General features: G+C 35.5%; 1 protein-coding gene across 18 annotated transcripts in view; it reads right to left on the minus strand.

Annotated features, from left to right (window-relative positions):
* Window positions 1-1,227: 1,227 nt before the first annotated feature.
* ATP2B2 (ATPase plasma membrane Ca2+ transporting 2) overlaps window positions 1,228-23,986 on the minus strand; it is a 405,121-nt gene continuing 382,362 nt past the window's right edge. For 12 of the 18 annotated variants that reach the window (XM_035337435.1, XM_035337434.1, XM_035337426.1 and 9 more), the window contains 2 exons: window positions 20,185-20,367; window positions 1,228-4,819 (listed from right to left, as the gene is read on the minus strand). In XM_035337435.1, coding sequence (XP_035193326.1) covers window positions 4,508-4,819; window positions 20,185-20,367 — 495 coding nt within the window. In that variant the 3' untranslated portion in view covers window positions 1,228-4,507. Of the gene's footprint in view, window positions 4,820-9,361; window positions 9,418-13,373; window positions 13,546-20,184; window positions 20,368-23,986 lie in introns of all 18 variants that reach the window. The other 6 variants (XM_035337437.1, XM_035337438.1, XM_035337443.1 and 3 more) reach the window with 3 other exon arrangements.

Below are 23,986 nucleotides of genomic sequence, written 5' to 3' on the forward strand. Positions count from 1 at the left end.
GAAGAGCCCTGCCAAAAGCACCTGGGCTGAGGCTGTAAATAGAGTTACGTGTGTAGAAAGGAGGGCAACTGGACCTGTAAATGAGTGACAGAATAAAAATAAAAATAAAAATAAAATAATAAAAAAAAAAAAAGGTCAGATTGTCACCTAGACTGAGCTCACAATTTGTTTGTCCAAGAAAGCCACAGGCCAACAGTATGCCCTAACAACAATTTTTGGCAGGGTTTTTGTTAATTTACTCTGTGGAATAAATTTTTATTTACTGGTAACTTTTCTCCTATTTTAGTACTATTTTGTGGTAGTTTTGGCAGTGCTGCTATCAGATGCTTCTTATACAGAATTTGCATGTAAAAGCTTGAAATCTAAGATGACAAGAAAGTCTGTGATTTGAAGCATTTTACCTCTAAAACTGTGGTTATGACAGTTACCTCACACCTTGTACGAGAAGCTGGAATCTGTACTCCTGTTTGGTTAACTTCTAAACCTTGCCATTGGTAGAGCAGTAATTTTGCATGGTCACAGCCTGCATCTGTTCATGGAACAGGTGCATTAGTCCAGGCTGGGGGTGGGAGGCGCTAGCAACTTTTGGAGCCGAGTGTCTGAACCGCAGAATGGGCAACCCCTCATTTGTCCCTTGCACTGCATATGCAGAGATTTTAGGGTAGGTCTTAACTGGCAGGAAATGGACCTCCTGGCCTTAACCCACAGTTCTAAAAGGTGTCAAAGCTAATTTTTCTAATAGTGGCAGAGAGTGAAAGAGATGCAAAAAGTAATCTTAATGGAGGGGTGTGTAATCTGGTCCCGAGTAATAGGGAAACAGACTTTGATGCTCATCTTAGGACCAACATTAAACTATTTTTTTTTCATACTCAGGTTGACAGGACCTTCATACATCTTCCTTGTTCTGTACTTACTAATTTCAGCCAAGTTCTCTGCAGTTCTCAGCCATTCCCACCACCGTGCACCACCACAGCATGGACCAAGCTTTCTTTCTAGGGGTTCCGTTGTCGTGCAGCAGACGGGAATACAAAGCACTCGGGGCTGACTCAGCACCTGGGCGTAAGGAAAGCCTGAGGTAGCCAGTGCAACCACTGGCTGGTCAGCAGGCTTCCTGCTGCCAATCCAGAGCATTGGCATACATGATTACATTAAAACATGCCAGTGGGAACCTAACGCTAGATTTAATGACTTCAAGTGAAAATAAAGAAAGCTGTTACGTTCAGACTGTTATTGTTCATGCTGCTTTGTGAATTTATTTCTTTAATTTTTCCACTTGTGCTCCTGCCAAGAGAGATCTATTAGACAGTAAGCAGCAAGAGTAAAACTTTATCATTTTGTTTCAAACTATAAAATAATTTACATCACATATTTTACTTACTTTTGTCTTTTTTTTTTTTTTTTTGAAACCACAAACATTCCAGCATCACACTGTAGGAATAAGAATAACAATAGAAAGCATAACCTTTTGCATAGTATTAAATGAACAGACAGAGTAAGTTCTTTATTTACAATTATTGTCTAGATAAAAAAATTCATAAAAACAGATGAATGAACATATATTAATAACCCCTAGTGGGATGGATTGCCAATGTACCACTGTATTGTTGTCCACAAATCTCATGCTGCTAAGTACAGTACGTTGAGAGCGAGCATTTATATATTGCAGGGAATTTTAACAAACTGATCATTTTGGTTTTTGATCCATTGTTCCCATCACAGAGAGGTCAAGCAATAAAAGAAAGGAATTGTGATGCACGACTTGTAGTTGAAAGGTCATAGCTATTCTGCTTTAAAAAAAAAAAAAAAAAAAAAAATCTATCATTTATCATATACATAAAGCACAGTCTCTGCTCACAAAAGCCCAAGTTTTCTATGCATCTCAGTTTATATATGTTTTACTATATATACACAGAATGCAGTGTTCATTTTCTTAACAGTTTTCAAGTCTGCAAATGGTACCTTAGAGAGGGGTACTCCTACAGGAAATTAAAAAAAAAAAAAAAATGAAACCAAGAAAAATTTTGAAGTGTTTGAAAATAAAAAGGCAAACAGTCAGTGTTAAGATGCTGAAAATAAATTGTTCCAGTATTAATAGCTTTTGAAGATGTTCAAGTCCAAAGCTAGAGGCTTCCCTGTAAATAGATAACACTTTTTTTCTTCTGAATATGATATCCCAAATAGGCCATAGAAACCCAATACATGTTATACAAAGGTTAATCACCATATTTACAAAGCGAAGAACAATCCTGACTGAGTTTCAATCACTTTGTTGCTAGGAATTAGCTAAAATAATAATGCTTTCATGCTAGCTTTTTACTGTTAAGAAACGGGTACCACTATCTGTTGAAAACAGAGTTGTATACGCCTCCCAAGACCTGTTCTGTTGGTCAGTGAAAAGTTTGGATCAGCGAACTAAGAGTTTGAGCCAAAAACATTCAAGCTTCTACACAAAAGTCCGGAAGCTGGCAATTCAAGCTGATTTGAGCTTTACCTGGCTGAATAGTCTTGATGCACCCTGAAAACACTTTATCAGTTCATTCTGCAGTTTGGCCATGAGTCTAATCTTGTTTTGGAGAGTTCTGGCTTGGATTAGTTCTTGTGACTGCAGAGATGCACCATGGTATTAGCCAACTTTAAGACAACCAGTAATACCTTAACAAATCAATTTATCAAGCTAGTTTGAGAGTGTTTTTCAACACATCTGGCTTAATCAATGGTGTAATTCAAAATATCTTTTGCACTGTACAATTATGGAAAAGATCATATGCTGAAAAGTCTCCAAGCAAACTTTATATTAAATACAAAAATTATTTATGAAAAATCTGTGATCCACAAAGTGCTTAGCATTCAAGTGGTTGACATAGCAATTATATAAGCTCATAAATTTTAAGTTACCAGGGCTGTTACCATCTTGAAAAATATTTTTCATCCTCTTACTGCAGGTTTTCCAAATAGCTTTCTTTGTAGAAAGCTCTAAGTAAAACAATTGTTACAGTATACCTTGTGACTACAGGAAGACAAGCTTGGTTAAAAACAAAATCACACAAAGCATATCTCGATACACAATTAATATAGCTTCAGTCGGACCTAGTAGTGCAGAAATGACAGTTTTCTTTAAAAAAAAAATCAAAGCAACAACCTACAGTAATTTTCATCCAAAATGCCAACAGCCCATACTTTGTAAGTAGTAAGGAAATAAATGCCTAAATTACTAACTGAAAAGGATTAACACAATATATCACAATATTTTAACATTAGTTTGATCTCCATATAGACAAACCAAATATAACTTATTTTTAGTCTGTTATTTATAAACTCAACTCAGTTTCACATTCCTTCTCTCCAAAATTATTTTTGGAAGCCATTGCCATATGTTTAAAGAATGAAATAGCCTCCATTATCATCTGTTGCACCAAAACAAATTCAAGCAGTTTATCAGAGGAAAAAAAAAAAAAAATAAAAAAAAAAAAAAAAAAGAGAGAACCTGATCATTCTGATTTTTATTTGAAACAAAGGAAGCCTGGTTTACCTCCCTGTATATAGGATCACAATGCTACATCCAATGTGTTATATTTTGGCTTCTTTTGTTATTTACGAGCAATATCTACATTACTTAACAAAAAATAAAATAAAAATAAAAATCAGGCAGAAATCAGAACACAGTTGTAATAAAATATCCAGGGTGCAATATTACAGACGTTTTCAATGAGCTGAGCTGAGCCATTTTTATACTACTTCGGCAGGAAGTGCTTTCTTAACCCTACAAATAGTTAAGGATATTATCTACAGGCTTGTAAACAAATTACATTCTTTTTTTAGGACATAAATAAGTTAAAATAGTCAGAGCAATTTGAGCAGAAACAAGGCAACATGCCAACAAAGAAACTTTATATATATATAGCTATATATATATAGATAGATATATACATATATATAATTAATTATGTATATACTTATATGTATATATCTCTATATATAGTCTCATAAATGTTTAAGTTCCTCTGTCCAACTGGTGCAAATCTACTGTGCAAGTTAAGCTTTGCAATTTCAAAAAAGTTATTTAAATTAATCTATACAATTGAGTCCATGCCACACAAGCATTTCAAAAAACTCACAGACCAGTGAATTGGATAAATAGCCTCAGAAAGAAGTCCTCTGCAGTTCCTGCTTAAGGAGGAAAAATAAAACAAAATGAAATAAAAATAAAGGGAAACAAAAAGAGAGAAAGAAGGGCCAGAAGTGTACAGTACATTCATGCAGGAGGGTATTTTTTTGTTTGTTTTGTTTTTCTGAAAGGGAGCAAGAGGGGGTATGTAAATCAGCCATTCATTCTTTCCCCAAAACCATTGTGATCAACAATTCATTCACTTGTCTCAGAGTGAATAAGAGTTCAAACAGCTTTTCAGCCAGCAATGTTTTTAATATATATATTTATATATTTCGGTTGCTGTGGTTTTTATTTTATTTTACTATTTTTTATTTATTTTTTTTGCAGTGACCTTTTCAGCTAAAGTGATGTCTCCAGGCTATGTATTGGGCTTCCTGGACTAGAAGAGGTAGCTGATTTACTTGTGTCAGTTGTAAGATTTATTCCACTGTCGATAGCACTGTTGTTCTTGTTCAGCGAAGACGGTGGACTCGAGTTTTTCTTGAGAGCAGAGTCTTCTTCTAGGTCTGTGTCATCAATGAGTGGGATGTGGGGCTGGGAATCTTCTATCCTAAATTCAGGATGAGTCATAAAGTTGTGAATAGAGGTTCTAGATTCTGGTTTTTCTAAACCTTCATAGAGAGAGCTACGGAATGCCTTCACGACGCGGATCTGGGGGGAGAAAAGGAAGGAGATGTCAGAGGTAGCACCTTTAAAGGGCAACACTGTGTTAGAGAATACTTTGTGAAGAATGTAGCATATGGTTAGGGCAGTGCAGGCAGCTGAAGTCCATAGTCTCTGGATGTTATATGCATAAACGAGTGGCTCAGTTATGTGCATTTTGAATATCTGTATCAACTGCAATATTAAAATAAATCAAGTTTAAAGCCATCAAAGAACTGATGGGAAGTACTGGTTAAAGAAAGCGAACATCCACTCGTGTGGTACATCCCTAGTAAAAGACAAGCCATGTTAATTGTAATGCAAATATAAAACCATGCATGTTGATAGTTTTGCAGTGAGTAAGTAGGAAGGCTTTTTTAATTAAAAAAGTCTCTTTTGTATTGTTAAAAAAAAAAATTACACATAACATATCACACTTCACAAACAGAAAAGCACAGAACACAGACACAGTTTGATGGGTACGTATGAGACACACAGGAGCCAAGGGTAAAAACTATCAGTAATATCAATGTTTTAAAGCAAAATCTAAATGAATGCAGCCAAGAGCACAAAAAGCCAAGCAGACAAAATACTAAGCATAATCATGCTACCACAGGGGGAAAAGAAAAAAAAGGAAAAAAAAAAAAATCACAGTTACCACATGAACAGAGATAACTTGCACACAACAACTACACTTGGAAGCCTGGATAATGTGAACATCGTATTGTTGAACCAACTTTTATTTTTCCTTCATGCATATGTGAGGTAAACACTCGAGTATAGACCCACTGTTCTAGCCATTTAACTTTTTAATATATAGAAAACATAATAAAATAATGTATTGATTGTTGGTTTGACTTGAATTGCATTGTTAAACAGCAAGCTCTTTCATTTTCTGTGTCTCAGTTTTAATATTGTTTGTAAGGTTAGACGCTGAAAGCGACACAATTTATGCCATATATGCAGTCTTTAAACTAGGTCAGCGGACTTATGCCAGGATAAATTTTATGTTGTTAGCCACCTGACAATAGGAACATGGGTGAAAAACTACAAGGCTCAGCCCATCAGACTGTCAGCCACAGTGCAAATTGCATTCTCAGTAGGAAATGAAAGGAGCAGAGAGAGGAGCATGGCAGAGTGGGGACGCTAGTGCTCTGTGGGTGAGCAAAGGGAGGGATGCTGTCTGTATCCCAGTGACCTGCTGGTCCTGAAAAGACGTGAAGGAATGTGCTATGTGTTACTACTGAAAAAACATAACTTTTTGGAAGGGGGTGAGGGGCAGAGAGGAAAAAACAGAATGGCAAAAATGTGATCTGTTGGCAAATGCTTTATGACTAAATATGAGTTCTATCCTTCTACTTCCATGTAGTTCATGAGTGAATTTTTAGCATTTCTTAAAGGGGAGACCAAAACACAGGCAGAGGCAGAAAAAAGGTGCAAGCAGGCATTGTGAAAGCTTTTCCACACGCATTTGAAATGGTTGGCGGTAGGTATGTGTATCTTTTTACATGTGAATATGCTGCACATTACTGATTGGTTTAATACAGCACTAATTTGTAAAGCTTTAATTCCTCCTTGAATCAGCAGACTGTATTTTATTAATGGCATGGGGTCACCGCGTTCCAGCTGTGGGATCTAGCTGATCCTGTGGCTGGAGCTGTCCAAGCCGTACAGAATTTCAGCAGATTTGAGAAAGAGGCTAACTTGTATTTTGATCTCTCTGACCTTTGTCCTTGTTTGTGTTCTCTACATTTAAATATTCGTTATCTTTCAAAAATCCTGAGAGCAGAAGTCATGCCATCTTCAGATCCATGGCCCTTGGTCAGAGGCCAAATACCCTCCCTTCTCTTTAGAAATACATTTGGTAACACCAGGGCACAGCACAAAAAGCAGGTTCGTGTACTGCTTATGTTTCAAATAAGAGGACCGGAGTGGTGCAGAATGGCCTTGGCCAGATGTGGGGTACTGGAAGATATCAGGAGGCTGGCAGGCATGCAAGGCGAGAGGAGGATAAGAAGAGTAAAGATTACATGCTACAATCAGATGGTGCACCTAGCACCTCTTATTTGACAGAGCACCTGGAATTATAAAGCAGGGCTTTATGCAGGCTGAATTGCTTTGAATTGTGTTTTGCTGTGTTATGGTTCTGTAGTGAACAGACTGAGACAAAAGATTCATCTGCATTACTAAAAATAGGATTTGAACTCATAGAGTTGACATACTAATTCCCTCATTATTTAGGCCTTTCTATCTTGTATTTTAAACTGCAAAGTAATTAGTCTAAATAATGAAAAAAACAGCATGTTAGCCAGAGCAATCTTTAAGACATGTTACCACATTGTGCTAAGTTAAATCAGGGAATTTCTCTGTAACATGCTTACTTTATAATATGGGCTGATAGGGTGATATTTTCTGCAAAGATCCCTATGATTTCTGCTATCTGAATAAAAATAAATCATCTTACTCAATTGCAGCTGTTCACTATATCTTATCGACTAAGTAAATATTTTGAATATAGCCAGTTTTTATTGTATAGATTTAGGTACTGTTTGCCAGCTAGATTTTTTTTTTATTTTTTTAAATAAAGGTAAATTAGATTTTCAGTTAAATAGAAAAGGCTTGCAATTTCACATTATGCTTGTACAGATTCTGTAGTATCCAGTGAAATTAAAGCTTTTCTTCAGGCCACACAAACTTCATTTAAGCCTCTACAGGCTAGCAAGGGATGAACTTAAGTTTCATTTTATGAGGCTCCAAGTTCTGTAGGCTAAAAAAACACTGAAGCCACTGAAATTCTGCTTAAGCAAGATTTCAGAAGTCTCAGAAAAGGATACGGTAGGATAAGAACTGATTTAAAGTGTTATAAAAACTGTGCGTTGATACTGCATTTAATACCAGAATTTGGAGTAAAAGTTGCATTTAATGCCAAGCTTTTATTCAACCTAACTAGCTGATTTGCGTGTTACACAGCTGGGGGAAACCAACAGAATTATTTGAAAACAAGTTATGCAAACCTGCCTGCCGTGACCTGAATTCAATACTCTGCTGGGACTGCTCAAACTGATGACCCACTGAAAGAAAACACTACACTAACATCTTTTGCTTGGACTAAATGTGTTTACAGAGCAATCTGAAGGTTTTTAATTGCAGAACATACAATCAGCCTGCAGTTGTTTCACTTTATGTAAAGATCTATGACAAAGTTCTGGCATGGACTATTAAAGTCTTGCAGGAGCACTTAGATGCTACTGGCATAGATTCTGCTTGTTCATAGTGACTTTTACTAAAAAATAAAAAAATACTAGCTTAAAGTAGTTTAGACCTACTGATATGTAAAGTAACTCATTTGCTGATTACAACAGTAATATAAGGGCCAGATCTGCAGAAATCCCTAAATCTGAGAGTAAGAGATAGCTTTCTAGTAAATTTCCTTCTCTTTTTTCGGCCATTTGCCGACGCGATCGGCTCCGGGGCAGCCGCGTTCTGCGGCGGAGCGGGGGATCGGGCCAGGCAGGGCTAATTTATTCGGCCTCGAGCCTACTCGAGGGAGCCGCCAGGACCCGGCAGCCCTCGCGCGGGAGGCTGACGAGGCGTAGGCGGAGCCAGCGGCGCCCCCTCCCCCAGCCGCTAAAAGCTGCCCCTGGGGAGCGCGTTCATCTTTCCCTTAATGTATCAAATTATTGTTTGCAGGAACAAAATTTGGTTCTTTCGGTATGTTAGTGGAAACACAGCTGAATACAAAAGTGGTATTTTAATTTATACATAATAGCACTACCCTATTTAATCAAAGTAATGGAAAATATTATTTACTGAGAGTTACATGGCCCAATTGCAACATTTTTTTAAATACATGCTAAAGTAAGTTCAAGGTTATATGAAGTAATATCTACTCTAAAAGTTTTAGGGGCTCTGCTGAAACAAAGCGTGGTTACTTTTTGAAGATAAAGCCAATAAACTTCACAGAATGTACAGCATTTAAAAGCAGGGACATACCCATGATGGATAGAACCTAAAAGGTGTTGGTTTCTATGGACTATGTGGAGCTCATGTTGATGAGGTTTCTTTATGATACTGACAATGCCAAGGGAAGACAAACAGTGTGATACAGCTCCCTTTTCTCACAGTAATGGAGACAACAGAAAAAAATGAACTGCTTTTAAACAAAAGACTGTGGGGACAACACTTCAGGACATTTTTGACATGGCTATAAGTTTCCACTTCTTTCTTCTCTGTAGCTGTAATAGAAAAAACTCTTGAGTTTCATCCCACCTTGAACGTTAGATTTATTATACTGCATCAGGCAAGAAGAATAAAATAATTAAAATTTTAGTAACTACAAATTTGTCCATTCAGAAGAAAAGATGAAGTTCAGAATCTCACTCCTAAATACAACCATCTAGGTAAAATACACAAGGCCTGTTAATCATCAGCAGATGTCTTATGGTTGGTAGTGTGTGGGCTTATACTCGAATGTTTACCTGGCTTCATATAAGCCAAGTATCTTGAGTTTGGTTCACATTCATTTCAGGCTCAAGGTTAAAGACTCACAACCTCTTTTTATTTCACTCTCTCCTGCTGAACCCTTTTGTCCAATGTTCTCTAGCCCTCTGGGAAAACAAACACATTTAATATTCAGACAGTAGAGAGTAGGGCACTGCAAAAGCAAATAAATTCAATACTGAAAGATCAGTAAGGTGATTAGTATAAAATTGTAAACAAGAGGTCAATTTTGCAAAGAGATGCCAACTCGTATGTGTAACTGATGCTATTCTGTATGAAGACTATATATGCACAAATATAAGAGTCTGGTCAAGTACTATTGGATATGTAAAGCTTTGTAATAGAAGGCATATCTTCAGTGCATTTGGTTTTGTTTATTTTTGAATCCTCCCAATTTTAGGTGAATAAAATCAGATTAGGTATCCACAGGAGGAGATATTGCATGGATAGGAATCACCTGTAAATATGACTACCATGTTCTGGATTGTATGATGAAGGAGGTGAGTAAATTCAAAAATAAATTAAAAAAAATAAATTTTAGAAAAATTGTAATTTCTAAGTTTCTGCATTAATGAGTGAAAGAGATGCATACCCTCCTTCTACATAAATATGCAATAAATCCAGGAAGTGCTACTGAAAACTCAAACCACATGTAGCAAGGGCAGAATAGAATAGCCACGCAGTCTGGGATATCCTCAAGCCTGATTCTCATTTCACAAAAGTTTCACATGACTATTATTCCACTGAATTTCAGGGCATGAGATCAGAACCATATGCAGGGCTTCTGCTTTCCATAGCATCTCTCCTTTATTATAGGACTGCTGCAAATTTATAGAACCTGGCATTTTTGTGTGAGATTTGACAAAGCTTAAATACATTATACACCCTTGTAAAGAAATGATTTCTATGTTAGGACAATAAACCTTCTTGCCACAACACATCTCCAGTTGAGGACATGACTAAGACTTTAAACCTACTTATCTTCCCTAAAGGAAAGATATGCAGAAGTCAATTTTGAACTTGTATATTCCTGTAAGTTTGGGAAATGTTTGTAAAAACCAGTGGGAACTTCTAAGCTTTACTATGATATCTCTGTCTCTATCAGGTGATGTCCCTAAATGATGCAACTTTTATAAACATCATTTTAGATGCAGACTTCATTTCAAATCACATTTTGCTTGTTCCATTTCTGCATGTGACAGTTAAACTATGTTGCTACAGAAAGCAAGTGGCAATTTCAGTAAGGCTGGTTTGCCCACTTGACTTGATCGTCTGTGTTCTGAATTTAGATCAGTATGAGACAGTACTTTTGCCTTACATTTAATAAATCAGATTGTTTTCTAAAAAAAAAAAATAATAATAATCCTATTTTCAGCAAAAGCTGCTGAACAGTAAATAATTTTTTCTCAATACGAGAGTATTTGATTATCATGCACGATAGATGACAAAAGCTAAGCCGAACTCTCTCTTTTAAATTGTTCATTAGTAAATGTATCACAATATGCACTAGAATCAAGCTTGCTACACTAGAATCAAGCTGGCTACTAGAATCAAGTTCTATGCTACAGTTTCTGACATAATTTGCAGATGCTCATGCCCTTGTGCCGCTCTGAGGCAAATTTTACACATGTAAGTATTCTACCTAAAATGATGGCTTCTTGGCAAGTCTGATAAATTTCAGCTATTTATGAGTTAAAGTGGCAATGAAAAAAAACACTTCTTTTTACCTGAGAGTTAGCCCCACTTTTGAAGAAAATGTTAGACCCCAAAAAGTGAAACTGAACAAAAATACAGCCTTAATTAGGCTATGTTCTTCTTTGGCTGAAAAATACTTAAAAATAAATTAAAAAAAAAAAAAAAAAAAAAAAAAAAACTTCAGAGATCCATATGATGGAAATATAGTGAGAATATTTTGTGATCATTTGGTGTGACATTAATTTGCTGCTAGAAACGCTAGAGTCATCACCACATATTTTTTCCTGTGCCAACTTTAGAAGTGGCTTGTTTGAGGCCACTGCTGCTAGCATTAATACAACAAAAATTTTGATTGAGTAAAATATTCACTTCTAAAAATCTCAGACCAAAATGACAGACCTCAACAGAATAAAGAAAAAGGAACCTGCAAATACTAAAACTGCAGCAGACTGATGATCTGGGAGATTATTTTTTGGTGGGGCTTCATAGAAATCACAGAATAGTTTGGGTGGGAAGGGACCCTAAAGCCCACCCAGTCCCAACCACGTGCCAAGGACAGGGACAATTCCCCCAGCCCAGGCTGCCCCCAGCCCCATCCAGCCTGGCCTTGGGCACTGCCAGGGATGGGGCATCCACAGCTCCTCTGGGCAGCCTGTGACAGGGCCTCACCAATTGTTTTTCAATTGTTTTTCCCTAGATGTTTCCTACACTTAACAATATTTTTGATTTATAACCTTTTATGAAAGACAGAATTGTTTTGTGGGGTTTTGTTTGTTTTTAAGAGACCTGTGGTTTCTGACTTCTTCCACTTAAGAACATTATTAACTATATAATTTGTGAGAACGGGGGAAGGAGGAACATCAAAGAATATTAAACGTGCATCTTTCTTGGAAAATTTTAAACTGCATTCTCTTGAAGGGGCTACCTACTGAAAATATAAACAACATTTGAGAACTAGATATAAACAGTTTAGGATAAAGAACAACTTGTTTACTTTGTGTACAGATAGATCCTCTACCTAATTATTATTACCAGATAATAATGACTTCCAGAAACATGTAGTTTGTTGATGGCAAAACCACTATGACAGCTAAACAATTTCAGCATAACTAAGGAAACTTCAGTACTACTGTAAATATTTCCTTGTATACATCACTTTTCATTAAGGTCTACAACCCTCTAAACGATCTGAATGTGCCATTCTTATGAATACCTGAAAAATTCAGGTAAGACCTTGCTAATCTGTTTCACCAACTATTGTAGGTGAGGCAGCATTTGACAGGCAGCTTTACCATTAAGTAGTTACTAAACTTATGTGTGGCTATTAATAATTAATAACATTTTTAAATGCTTTGATGTCTCTTTGAATCAAACATTAATCTGCTCCAACATTTCCCTCTCTTGTCTGCCTTTTCCTTGTGTGCTTTCCTTCTCTAGCTCGCTTGCCTGGCCAACTTTTCACTAAAACCTGCATCGGGTAACTATTGCATGAGTCTGTAAAGCGCAGGACAGGCTTGTGAAAGTGACTTCTATAAAGTTAAGTATTCTTTTAATGCAAAACAAAGTTAGAAATATGAGTCTTACTGGGCAAATGAAGACGTTTCACTGTCAGTAAAACAGCCCTTTCAAAAATTTTATTCTCTTCATTAACTTCACTAGATGCTTCACTTATACCTAGAATAAAGCTCTTTCAAGATTTCAGTGTTTAGAAACCCACTTGTTCAAAAATAAGTTTTTTGCCTTATTTATTTTGTTGCATCAACACTGTCCACTAACTAGTTTAGCTCCCTCCTTACTTAATGTTTATCTCCAACTGGATTTAGAGATAACGGTTCTTTTCGTTCATCATTCATGTAAACGATAATCCCGTAGCCTTGCATCATAAACTAGATTCTCGATTTCTTTGTTCATTACTATATCCATCCCAGTTAGAGTACATCTTCCTTGGCTATGAGTGACTATGTATTATGCAGACTTTCAGACAGAATGATCTTTTATCTGAAAACCTGTTTTCTTTTTTCTCTTAATACAAGATTTTTATAGAACTATTTAAAATACATATTTTGTAAGCAGAAGAAAAATATATACAATGACATTAGGAAAACATAACACAGAAACCTCAAATAGAGTCTCCATAACTGGATAAAAAATGTCTACAAATTCCTGTTCTAACAGTAGCTAACGTAACCTGCAATAAATGATGGAGAGCATCTACTGTACACAAAGTAATCCAGTTCTGTGTAGCTGGGTAATAAACTAATAAACATAACGGGACAAACTGGGAAAGGGCAAAGTAGCTCAGTCTCAATATGACTGCTACATAAGTTGGCATCTCTGTAGGTCTGATGCATTAAGAATACACACTCACGCCCAGCCGCAGCAGCAGATGTGCTGGTAGGAGAGGAAAGAGCATTGGATAACGATACGTGACTAGGGCTAGAAATATTGGTTACATCCTGGGTCTGGCTTGTGACGGAGGACTGTCTCCTTAGAGCCCCCTGAAAGGAAGTGCCACTCTTGAAAGTATTGACTACTTCGATCTGCAATGGAGGAAAGAATGAGACAAGTTGCTTAAAGTATGGATACAGTTGCAAAACTGACAGGAATAATAATGAAAAACAATAAATCAACCGTGCACACAGTTTTACTTCAACTGAAATAAATACTTTTTTTTAAAGTGTTCTTTTTATAATGCTTTTAGATATGAAATGGCCCAATTTTTCTGTCTGGATTACATGAAATAGCCCCATAGAGGAGACAGTGGAGCTGCATCTTTTTAAACAACCAGAAGATTTGAAATAAAAATCTTAAAAATTTAAACCATTTTATTTATATGTAAATAAACTGAATACGACTGGCATACTTGAAATAGCTAACCTCCACTTTTTTCCTACTGAGAATAAAATTACTTTGCTATTGCTCTTTACGTGTTCTTCCAGAGGGTGGAAAATTCAGTTATTAAATAGGAACAACAACAAGAACAAAAGCCTGGAAAAATACTCAAAATAAGAATCCATTTTGTCTACAAAAAACAGGTTTGTCAGTATACTAGCCTGATAAAATAGGAAGTGTTCTGATATTTTATCTGACTTTTTCTTTAATGAAAGTTTTTTGTAAATTAAACAGTGATAATGAATGCTAGTCTATTATAATTAGATTAAAATATTAATATTTTATCTTTATACAGTGCTTAAAATTACACAGAAAATGATGTTGAACTGGATTGAATATTGTAGTTTTCTACTTTACCATTTTCTACTTCTTATTTCCATATGCATATTGCACTCAGTGTTACATATATCTATGCTGAATACCTTCCTGAGTACTTTTAGTCATTAACTGAGAAGATGAGTTTAAAAAAAGGGGTAAGTATTTCAAGACTGTCTGTGCCACCAGTATAACCTAATAAAAAGCAGACCCTACATATCAAATGTATGTAAAACCAGAGACCGGCAGTAGATAGGAGCAAAGAATAAATATATGCTAAAATCCATACACACCAAAACATCCTCTTTGGTGCATTAGCGCCACCTCTACATAACAAAACAGTATGAGAACCCACTAGAAGAATTCACCCAACCACTTATTTGAAGAAGCCCACTGTTACCAAATTTGTATCTTGCAACCCAGATTTCTGAAGAGACACAGCCTAGAAAGCAGTTAGGAAAAGGTTAAGCGGTATATTTATCAACTTCAACAGCACAAACCTTGGTACAAGCCCTAATAAATTCTCCAAGTTGAAAGCATTATAATAACTTTGCTAACGTATTCTACTGCAGTCAGCTCTAGGAATAAATAAATCAATATGGCTTCATCTCTAGTGGTATGGATGCATCCCTTTCCATTATCTTAGTCTTTGGAGTTCATTATTTTCCTGCAGGTTTTTATGGAAATAACCATATCAAGATCCCAGTAAAAGGAATCATAGGTTACAGCTGTACAATCATCTGACTGTACTTTTACAAGACAAACATGAAACAGCTTTGTTCACTGACCCAGTGTTTTCCAATGAGAGCCTGGAATACAATGTGCATTTCATGTACATACTGGTAGCTACAGTATTAAGCAGTCATGACGACATTTTCCAGCTTTGCTCTGTTCCTGCAGCAAACTTATTTTGAGCTACATATCCAGTACAAATATCACAGTTAAAAAATACAATATGGGGTGAGTTAGCACGTGGAATAAGGGTACAAGTGAATCATTGGCATCTAGATAACAACATATGGTTCAAACCATTGGTTATTATGAAGGCATGTTAAATACTCACCTGAAATGTTCACTGTACAAGAGTAGAATTAGATAAAGATCCTGGATTTTCATGATCTGATATAGGTGACAGAGCACTCTTCAAAAGAGAACATTCAAGAAAGATTTTAAAGACTCTCACTGAGAGCATGAAGTGCACTGTGGAAGACACAGATGATAAATCCTAAGCCAAAGGACATTTTTAGATGTATAAATGCCTTTCTAATTAACTGAAAGAAAAAGACCCTAGTATAAGCAGGAATGAAAAGATAAGGGAAGATCTGTATTTAATAGTTTCTCCAGAGAACAAGAATTACAGGTATGTAATTTACTCTTTCTCATGAAAAAAAAATATAACTACAGATCTTCATGGAGTGAATCCACAGGGGAATGATGACTACCTTTTCAGAATCTTAAAGGCTGAACATACAGGGCTGTGTTCTGCCTAAAGCCAAGGAAGAAGAAGAGGAGAACTTGGTCCAGGAGTTTATCTTCCAAAATCAGAAAACAATAAAGAAGAAAGAGTTCATCCAAATAAATAAGTAAACAATGCATTTTAAAATAGGATGTTTTTGTAATTACAGAAGACTGAATTTATTTAGAACAATTCAAGTTGCTAAAATGAGAAAGTAAAGGCTAAGTCACACATCATAAAAAGTTTGAAAATTTTCTAACAAAACAAAGAATGTAATCATGTTTTGATTACATGCCTTCAGGTAGAAGAAAAAAATGCTGTTCTGTATTTTTCACCTCTCTTATCTCTATGTTCTATAATTTAGAAGATCTATATTTTAAACAAATGTATACACAGTTAATTGAAATATCAGTGATTAGCAGTTTAAAAAAAAAAAAAAAAAGGGGGTTGGGGTTGGATCTTAACAGAATAGTCTGGACAGGACAGATATGACAAAACTTTTTTTATGACTCTTGACATAGAACAGAATTTCAGCAAGCATTTCTGTTGTCATTAATGTCAATGGGATCCAGGTATCATTCACCTAAAATCCAACAAAGATTTATTTTACTTTTTAAAGAACAAGAACAATTTGGTTTTGTTCAATCTCTGGCAGTTTGCTTTAGTATTAGTAAAGCAAACTCAACGTTAATCTGCACAGAATAAAACAGTTTCCAAGTTTCCATTCTACTTACTTTGCTCCCCTGCAATGTTTTCTGCATAATGCTATACAGAATTAAAAAAAAAAAAAAAAAAAAAAAAAAACAGAAAAGAGGTGCTATCTTTTTATCTAACTTAAAAAAACTTGCTGGGAGTGACTTTCATTGCTATGGCATTTGCATTTATTCAAGAAAAAGGTTTTAATGTAGAAAGGAAGAGGATGAAAATGCAATACAGCACCTCTGCATTTTTTGACTATCTAAAGAGGCATCTTCCTTTTTTTATTAGCAGTCCCTAGACATTTGAATTTCTGAAAATTTTAAATGCATTTCTGTGCATTTCTGTAGCAACTAACATGGCACCTGTGTATTTTTATTTATGTATTGCTTTTATTCTAATACCTTTTCTAATATTTAGAGAATTTTCACATATTTTTTCCCACCTTAAGCAGATAAAACAAACTTTGAATTACAGGATGACAGGGAAAGAGGGAGTCAGGCCCTGTGTTGTAAAAAATAAGATATGTATCTTGAAAATTTTTAGAACCTCCACACTTCACAATTTTTCCATACTCAAATATGAGTAACTACACACTACAGCAAGGTAACTACATAAACTTTTCAGTATTCAATTTAAAAAGATGCAATGAACTTGTGGAACTTTCAAAGATTATTAGATCTGCCCAGATGGTATGATCAGTCTTAACTCTGTCACTCCTTCAGAATGAGGAATTCTTGAGAACTGCAACACAGACTTGGAAAACAGTGCCGATAACTAGCAGAGGTTGAAAAGCCCTGTCTTCTATGAAATTTGAGACCTTTATATCTTTATGAAGCTTGCATAACTAGGATGAGTCAGTTGTGAAGGCTCTTCTGACAGAGCTATCTAGTAAGTAGCTACTGTTCCATCCAGAGAAGGACAGTATGCATTCATGCAGAGAAGGCACAAGGTATAAGACAAGATATCTAAATGATATCTAAATGAACAAAAGTAGACCAAAAATAAATAAAGAAAAGAAAAGAAAGAAAAAAGGAAAGAAAAACAGAAATATATAGCCAATCTCTATAACTCAGTTATGTGCATTTTTCATGCACCTTTCTTTAAAGTAAATTCTGCCTGTACAGCATAAAATAGAAATGCCTGATGTTTCTGTATAAAGAGTCAACAATGGAAATTCTTTCTCTGGTTGCCTAAGTTTGAAACCTTTGTTTTGAGAGTGAAGAAAAAAAAGAAAGAAGAAAAAAGAAAAAAAAATGAATCTTTACTACTGCAAAGTTTTTGCCAGTTTGGATGAGGTTTTACTGGAACAGTACAAAGGAGATCTGTCAATTATCTGGACAGAGAGAGAAAAACAACAACAAAAAAACTACTGTAGATTCCTTATAACTTTCCTAGGAGTTAAAGCTTTTGTTGAATGCTGTAGCTATCTGTCCAGTAATGACTGAATAGCAAATAACCAAAAAAAATCATGATCTAATATACAACACAAGTGTGTGATGGTAGAAAACAGTCTTGCTGTGATTGGAATGATCAATCAAGTCATGAGTCTATTGTTTATTCCTAATCTTAACTGACATCCTCTTACATACATAAAGTGAGGGGATGCTCTACCTTCTTCTTCCGCATCTCCAGAAGTGCATTAGACATCAGAGGATTCTTGCAAATCCTCCAGCTCCCCAAGGATGCTACAGACATCCTCATCTTCTTCCATCAACTCTTCTTTAGATGGCTTCCTGAGAAATGTAGTACAAGTGTATGAATTCATTTGGATGGGCCACAACACATAGCACATCAAAATGCGCTCAAGGTCCATCCAACAATCGGTCTAATTTGACCTGCATATAAGTTCATCACTCTCCAGTGGATATCTTGCAACTGCTTTTGGAACTCTTTTTGAGTGTGTTGGCCCATTTTCTTTTTTCCATTAGCATTCCACAGATGTGAAATGGATGTAAAAATCAACGTCATTGAACAAAAAAAAATGAGGAAAAAAATCACAGAGCCTCTTGGCAGAAGGGGAAACAGTGCATCCTATCAAAGATATTTCTACAACTAAGAGCAGAATGGAAACTGAGAAGATGGATGTTAGCAAAGACATGTAATTAATTTCATTTTGTTTTTAATAGTGTAAAAGAATAATAATTTTTTGGTGAATTAAGTGGACAAAGATATGCAGAAGAGCTAAAAACTACCTCTCAGACTAGAAAAAGAATTGAAAGGATGTAATTTTTTTGTGTGTGCTTGTAGTTCTTTGCACTCACCACCACCAGAAAGACATCCTGACAGAAATGCCAACAGACAATACTCCTCCTACAGCCAATCAGGAAGAAAAGAATGCACATTTAGAGGTCATCTTTCCATAATGATCACCATTACCTGGGCACCTATTTGTCACCTTTTAAACTGAGAGGAACTGTGACAATTAGAAATTTCTCTACTGATGAGTGCTCCTGACTCAAGACAGGAGTCAAGGTGCACAACCCTGAAGATCCATGTTTAATCACTTACCTCAGAAGCTTGGGAATTTACCCAAAGACCTTCTAACAGCGGTTTTCACCCTCTTGCCTTTCTCACCTTGCTGAGGCACCAAGTAGACCTAACTATCCTAGCCTGAGTTTACTGCTTTCCCCCATTTTTCTAAAATGTATGACTGCAGTTTTTCTCCAGGAAAAAAAAAAAATAATAAATCAATTTGTAGATGGAAAAAGAGAGAAAATACCATCTATCTCTAGTTAAGACAAAAATCTCAAACTCGAAATCTTCTGTAATAAAAAAGTTCTTTAAAGGAATGATTCTTTAAAGAAAAAAAATCTTAATTATTCACCTCTTTTTCTTGTAAGCAAATGTAAAACATTCAGAATGTAAAGCATTCACAGAACCACCTGATATCATGGGAAATACGTATCTTTCAAAGTTGGTCTCTTCTGTAAGCTAGCACAGATCTTAGAGACTAAAGTGCTATCAAACATGCTACTTCACTGCAATGAAAAAGGCAAAACAGTTGAAATATATATTTTTTTACCAATTACCAATTTTACCAAATAGCCTAAACTGCACAAAATTTAGCACTGTGACTCTGTACAGTATAACATTTATCTGAATCCCTTCATTTTGCTTAAAAAATGTCATGGATTTTTGTATTTAGAAAAAGGTATAAGAAAAAAATCTAAGAAATCATCCATAGTAGCCAACACATACATTTCAGCATTCAATAGACGCTTATGCCCTTACTACTTAAAATAAATCAAGAATCAGATTTTTCATGACACTGTAAGAAATAAAATTAATTCCTTTTAACCATGATCTACATATACAATACTGTCAGAACAGAAAAGAATTTTTTTATTTTTTTTTTTCAAATTAACTGGTGCTTTACACTTTAGACCCAACAGTGAGTTACTCTGTCATGGCATCAGTGGAAACAACAATATATTTTTGACAAAATAAAACAGCATGTTTTAGAAGGCCTTCATAACATGCTGCTAGCCATTGTGACAGCTAGCATTTTCCAAGTAGCACTATTTTAGCTCCTATCACTGAAGTAGAAAAACAATGCCCGCAGTAGTCTCAAAAAAAAGTATTCCTATTTTTGCATATTATCATTTTATGATCTCTTCACTTCCACTATACACACACTTTTTAAAGTTTGCCTATTTTACTATTCCACAGGTTGCTCCTTTGAAATCAGTAAAGCAATTTCCAAGTACCATCACTCTGACACATAACCATCTCTGTAGTTTTCTATAACATTATCTCGCCTTGATCACAGATTAAATATATTATTTCTAGGCCATGGGGGCATTTACTTTTAACATACCTGGGTTTGGATTCTGTTGAGGCCTCTGAACCAGAGAATTTGTCCACGTCGAAGTTCTCTCTCTGCATGATCAATTTCTTCAACATCTTCATTGAGTTCTTCTTCAGGGACCTCTTCCTTCTCAGTGAGCCGCCCTGCCTCCTTTAAAAACTTTAGCCTACTTGTTGGGATGGTTGCAATGACCTACAATTATAAAAAGATGCTGAAAACATAAACCTCATTCAATAACAATAACATTATAAGTTGCTAATTACAAAGGAACTCTGATATTTTAATGAGCTCTCTAATCTTTCAGAAAAGCTACAATAAGTATATTCATAATAGCACTTCATATTTATCCAACTCCATTTGAGCCCCCCAAAACACCTTATTTACTGTTTAAACAATCAGCATTACTGGCATTGTTAAACCACATTGGCACTACGAGGCTATGGAACAAGTTTAAACCTAGAAAGAATTGATGTCCTTCCTCAAAAACAAACAAACAAACAAATAAATAAAGGGGGATATAAGTATTTGAATGTTATTATATAAAATAAATTTCACAAGATTGATACTTTTGCAATTATTATTTGGGGATTTCTAATGACTGAAAGTGGTCTAATATCCATTAATGAGCTGAAAATGAGTTGCATTGCATGCTTATAAATCTCTGCACACTAAATTTGCTCATGTCAGCTTCCCTTTGTTTTGTCAAATCAAAATGGCTTTCTCAGCATTTAACAGAAACTGGTTTTCTAAAGGTGTGGGTTTGAATATCTTCACACTGGACTTTTTGTAGACCTCTGTCTTATTCTCTGTCCTTATTCTGTATAATTATATATTTATATATATTAATTATATATTCTGCTTAACTCAGCCCCTCTCCTTATTCAGCTTGGCCACTGAAGTGGTCACTGGAATTAATTGAGGAGATGACTAATAATCTTAAAAATTTGCAAATAGTGTAGTCAAACTGTGTTGAACACAATTATTTTGAATACATTTCCGTGTTGTTATCTTGAGAACTCTCTCTGTTCTGATTTCTTTTGTCAGCTTTAATAGGTATACAAGCAGATGGCTATTTAAACAAGACATTACCTGGAACATTTTGAATGCTTAAAAAATCTCCTACAAAAAAGACCCATTTACTAAAAAAGTGCTCCAATTTTCTTGTTTTTGTTTCAGCAATGAGCAATCACATCACTGAAGCCCAAATGCATGGAAAAAAAAAAAAAAAAAAAAAAAAGGATTCAGCTGGAACAGGAAATAATTTTGCAGATGAGAAACTACAACTATGGGACATTTGATAGCTGAGGAAAAGCTGCTGTCTGGTGGATGAAAGTCTTATCCAGTTTGTGATACTGATTTTTACAGCCCTCTGGCGTGTGATATTGTCCAGAGCACATGAGGCACAGCACAGGCTAAGCTGTTATCCTGAAAATGAGAGCATCAAAGGCACTCCAGGAAGGCAGACAGACTGCATGGACGATTTAAAATCAATTTAGAAAAAGAGAGAAATAATTTTGCCAATAGACTGAAGACTTGGGTAAGAAAGAATCAGACAGCTGTAGAAAAGTTGGTGAAGATACATCTTACAGTTTTGGAAAGCTGGAACATATATAGCAAGCACATATGAAGAGCCACTGTATATTTTCAGGATGAAAATAAACTGTTGAATTTGCTAAGGTTCTCCTTGAACTTCACAAACCACAACTCCAGTTTTATTATATTATTATTAAAGACAGAATGAAATGTCCAAAACCCGGTTTCTACACTACTGTGGAACGTTCTTTAAATGTACTTTAGGGCTGAAATACATGATGTGAGCTTGGAAAAGTAATGAATTGGTGTGACATGAGCAAAAACAGAACAGGAGGAAAAAATAAAAGGTAAGTGCTAGTCATTGCAATACTTACTGAAACTGCTTCAGATTCCCAGCTTTCAGAAAAAAAATTAATGCCAGTACTCTACAGAAAGAAGCTACTTTAGAATGTTTATATGAAATCTGACGAACCTCATGTGGATGAAGTGCTTACAAGACAGCATATATACAAACAACCATACTTGGTAGAGATTCTGTGTGATAGAACAGAGCTCTCCTTCAGGACCTCTCTCAGACAGGCTGACAGACTCTGCCCTAATTCTTTTCTTAGCGTGTTCATCTGTTTTTTGTTTGGTGATTTTTTTCCATATTTGCAAACACCAATCCAATTCAAGTAATGCCAGACTCAATAGACTGGAGGTAGCTTAAGGAACTAAATATCATGCCAAGAAAAACTACTGCAATTTTCAAAAGCAACCAATCATTTTGAGAATGTGACTTGACATATTTCAAAAATACCTTGTTTTCAGAAGTGGTGGGGACCACCTTTTAGTAACCAGTGTTCCTCAAATCATTGCAGCTTTGCTGCCCAGAAATTCCTTATACCTTATATCACTTTTAAAAGTGCCAACTTTAACATCACTTGGTTATACTGAGTCCCTAGAATGCCAGGTTCAGGAGACTGTTCTAGAGCGAAGGCATAAAAAAATTACGTGCTGCAGTAGACCTAGAAGAACGGTGAAAAGGCTGAAAAGAGGGCAAGTGCCTCTCCTGAAGGAAAAGAAGCATCTTTTACTGCAGAGCTCCTTATGGAAAGGACTCGCCACAGACTGTATATCATGTAAATAAAACATTTTTAGCTTTTGTTTTCCTTTTATGGTCACTAAACACTGACCACAAGGGAAACTTCTTTACTCTGTTTCCTCCACATAAAACTGTAGCCTTTTCAGTGATTAATCCACTGAGGTGTTCCAATACAAGTTTTAATTAGATGTCCAGGTGTTCACAACAAGGCTTGCAACTATGCCCACCAATTTTTGAATTGAAACCAGCTGCTGACACTATTCTTAGTTTTCAATGGTAATGTAATCCCTACATAGAACAAAATTCAGAAGCCAGCTAGTACTCTGATCAAAGGCTGGGAAGTTCTTCACAGCTGAACAATCTAATAAAACTCATAGGTTTTCTGTGCTTTCCTTTCCCCCCTCCCAAAGTTGGTGTTTTCCAGTCTGTAGAAAACAAAACTTTACTTTCCAAGAATTATCAAACTGATTTTATGTTTTCCCCTTGTAACTTCATAACTCAAATCCCATCTTCAGGTAATAAGTACATTAGTACAATTTAATAATGGTGATTTTCAGGACCATTAAAAGCTGTTATGGCTGTGTATATTCTTTCAAAAAAAAAAAAAAATCTGATGTCCAACAAGCTTGTGTAGTTATTTTTTTTTCCATAAGAAAACATATAATCATTTCTGACAGCTAACATCTACTCATTATAATTCCACTAAATCATTTCAGTATTCAATTGCAGCAGCAATTTCTTGGCTGTTTCTCCATAGCGGCAAGCTCATTGATCTTTATATCTGAGAAGTGAAACATTACTTCATATTTTTCACGTTTCCAAACATGTCAGGTGACATCAACCCAAAGACATTTAAATGCATTCAAAGATGAAAAAAATAGTAGTATTATTACCTTTGCAATACAGGTTAGTACATAAAGAGTAACACAGTACTTTAACAACAGTGGTTGTACCTGTTCTATTACTTCCAGACAGCTAATCACATAACTTGTTTAATTATCTCATAGACACAGATTTAATTATCACATGGACACCCTCTCACAGATTGTTTTTCATCTATATTTTCATATCAGATATGATGACAGAGGTTTTAGCAGAATTTATAAATTATACGTGAATTAATCTGCACTTGTCTGCAACTATATTAGGAAAAAATCCTTTTTTCTTTCATCCGCTCCTCCATCCTTCACACAC

The sequence above is a fragment of the Oxyura jamaicensis genome, chromosome 12, assembly GCF_011077185.1.
Source record: "Oxyura jamaicensis isolate SHBP4307 breed ruddy duck chromosome 12, BPBGC_Ojam_1.0, whole genome shotgun sequence".
Classification (NCBI taxonomy): domain Eukaryota; kingdom Metazoa; phylum Chordata; class Aves; order Anseriformes; family Anatidae; genus Oxyura; species Oxyura jamaicensis.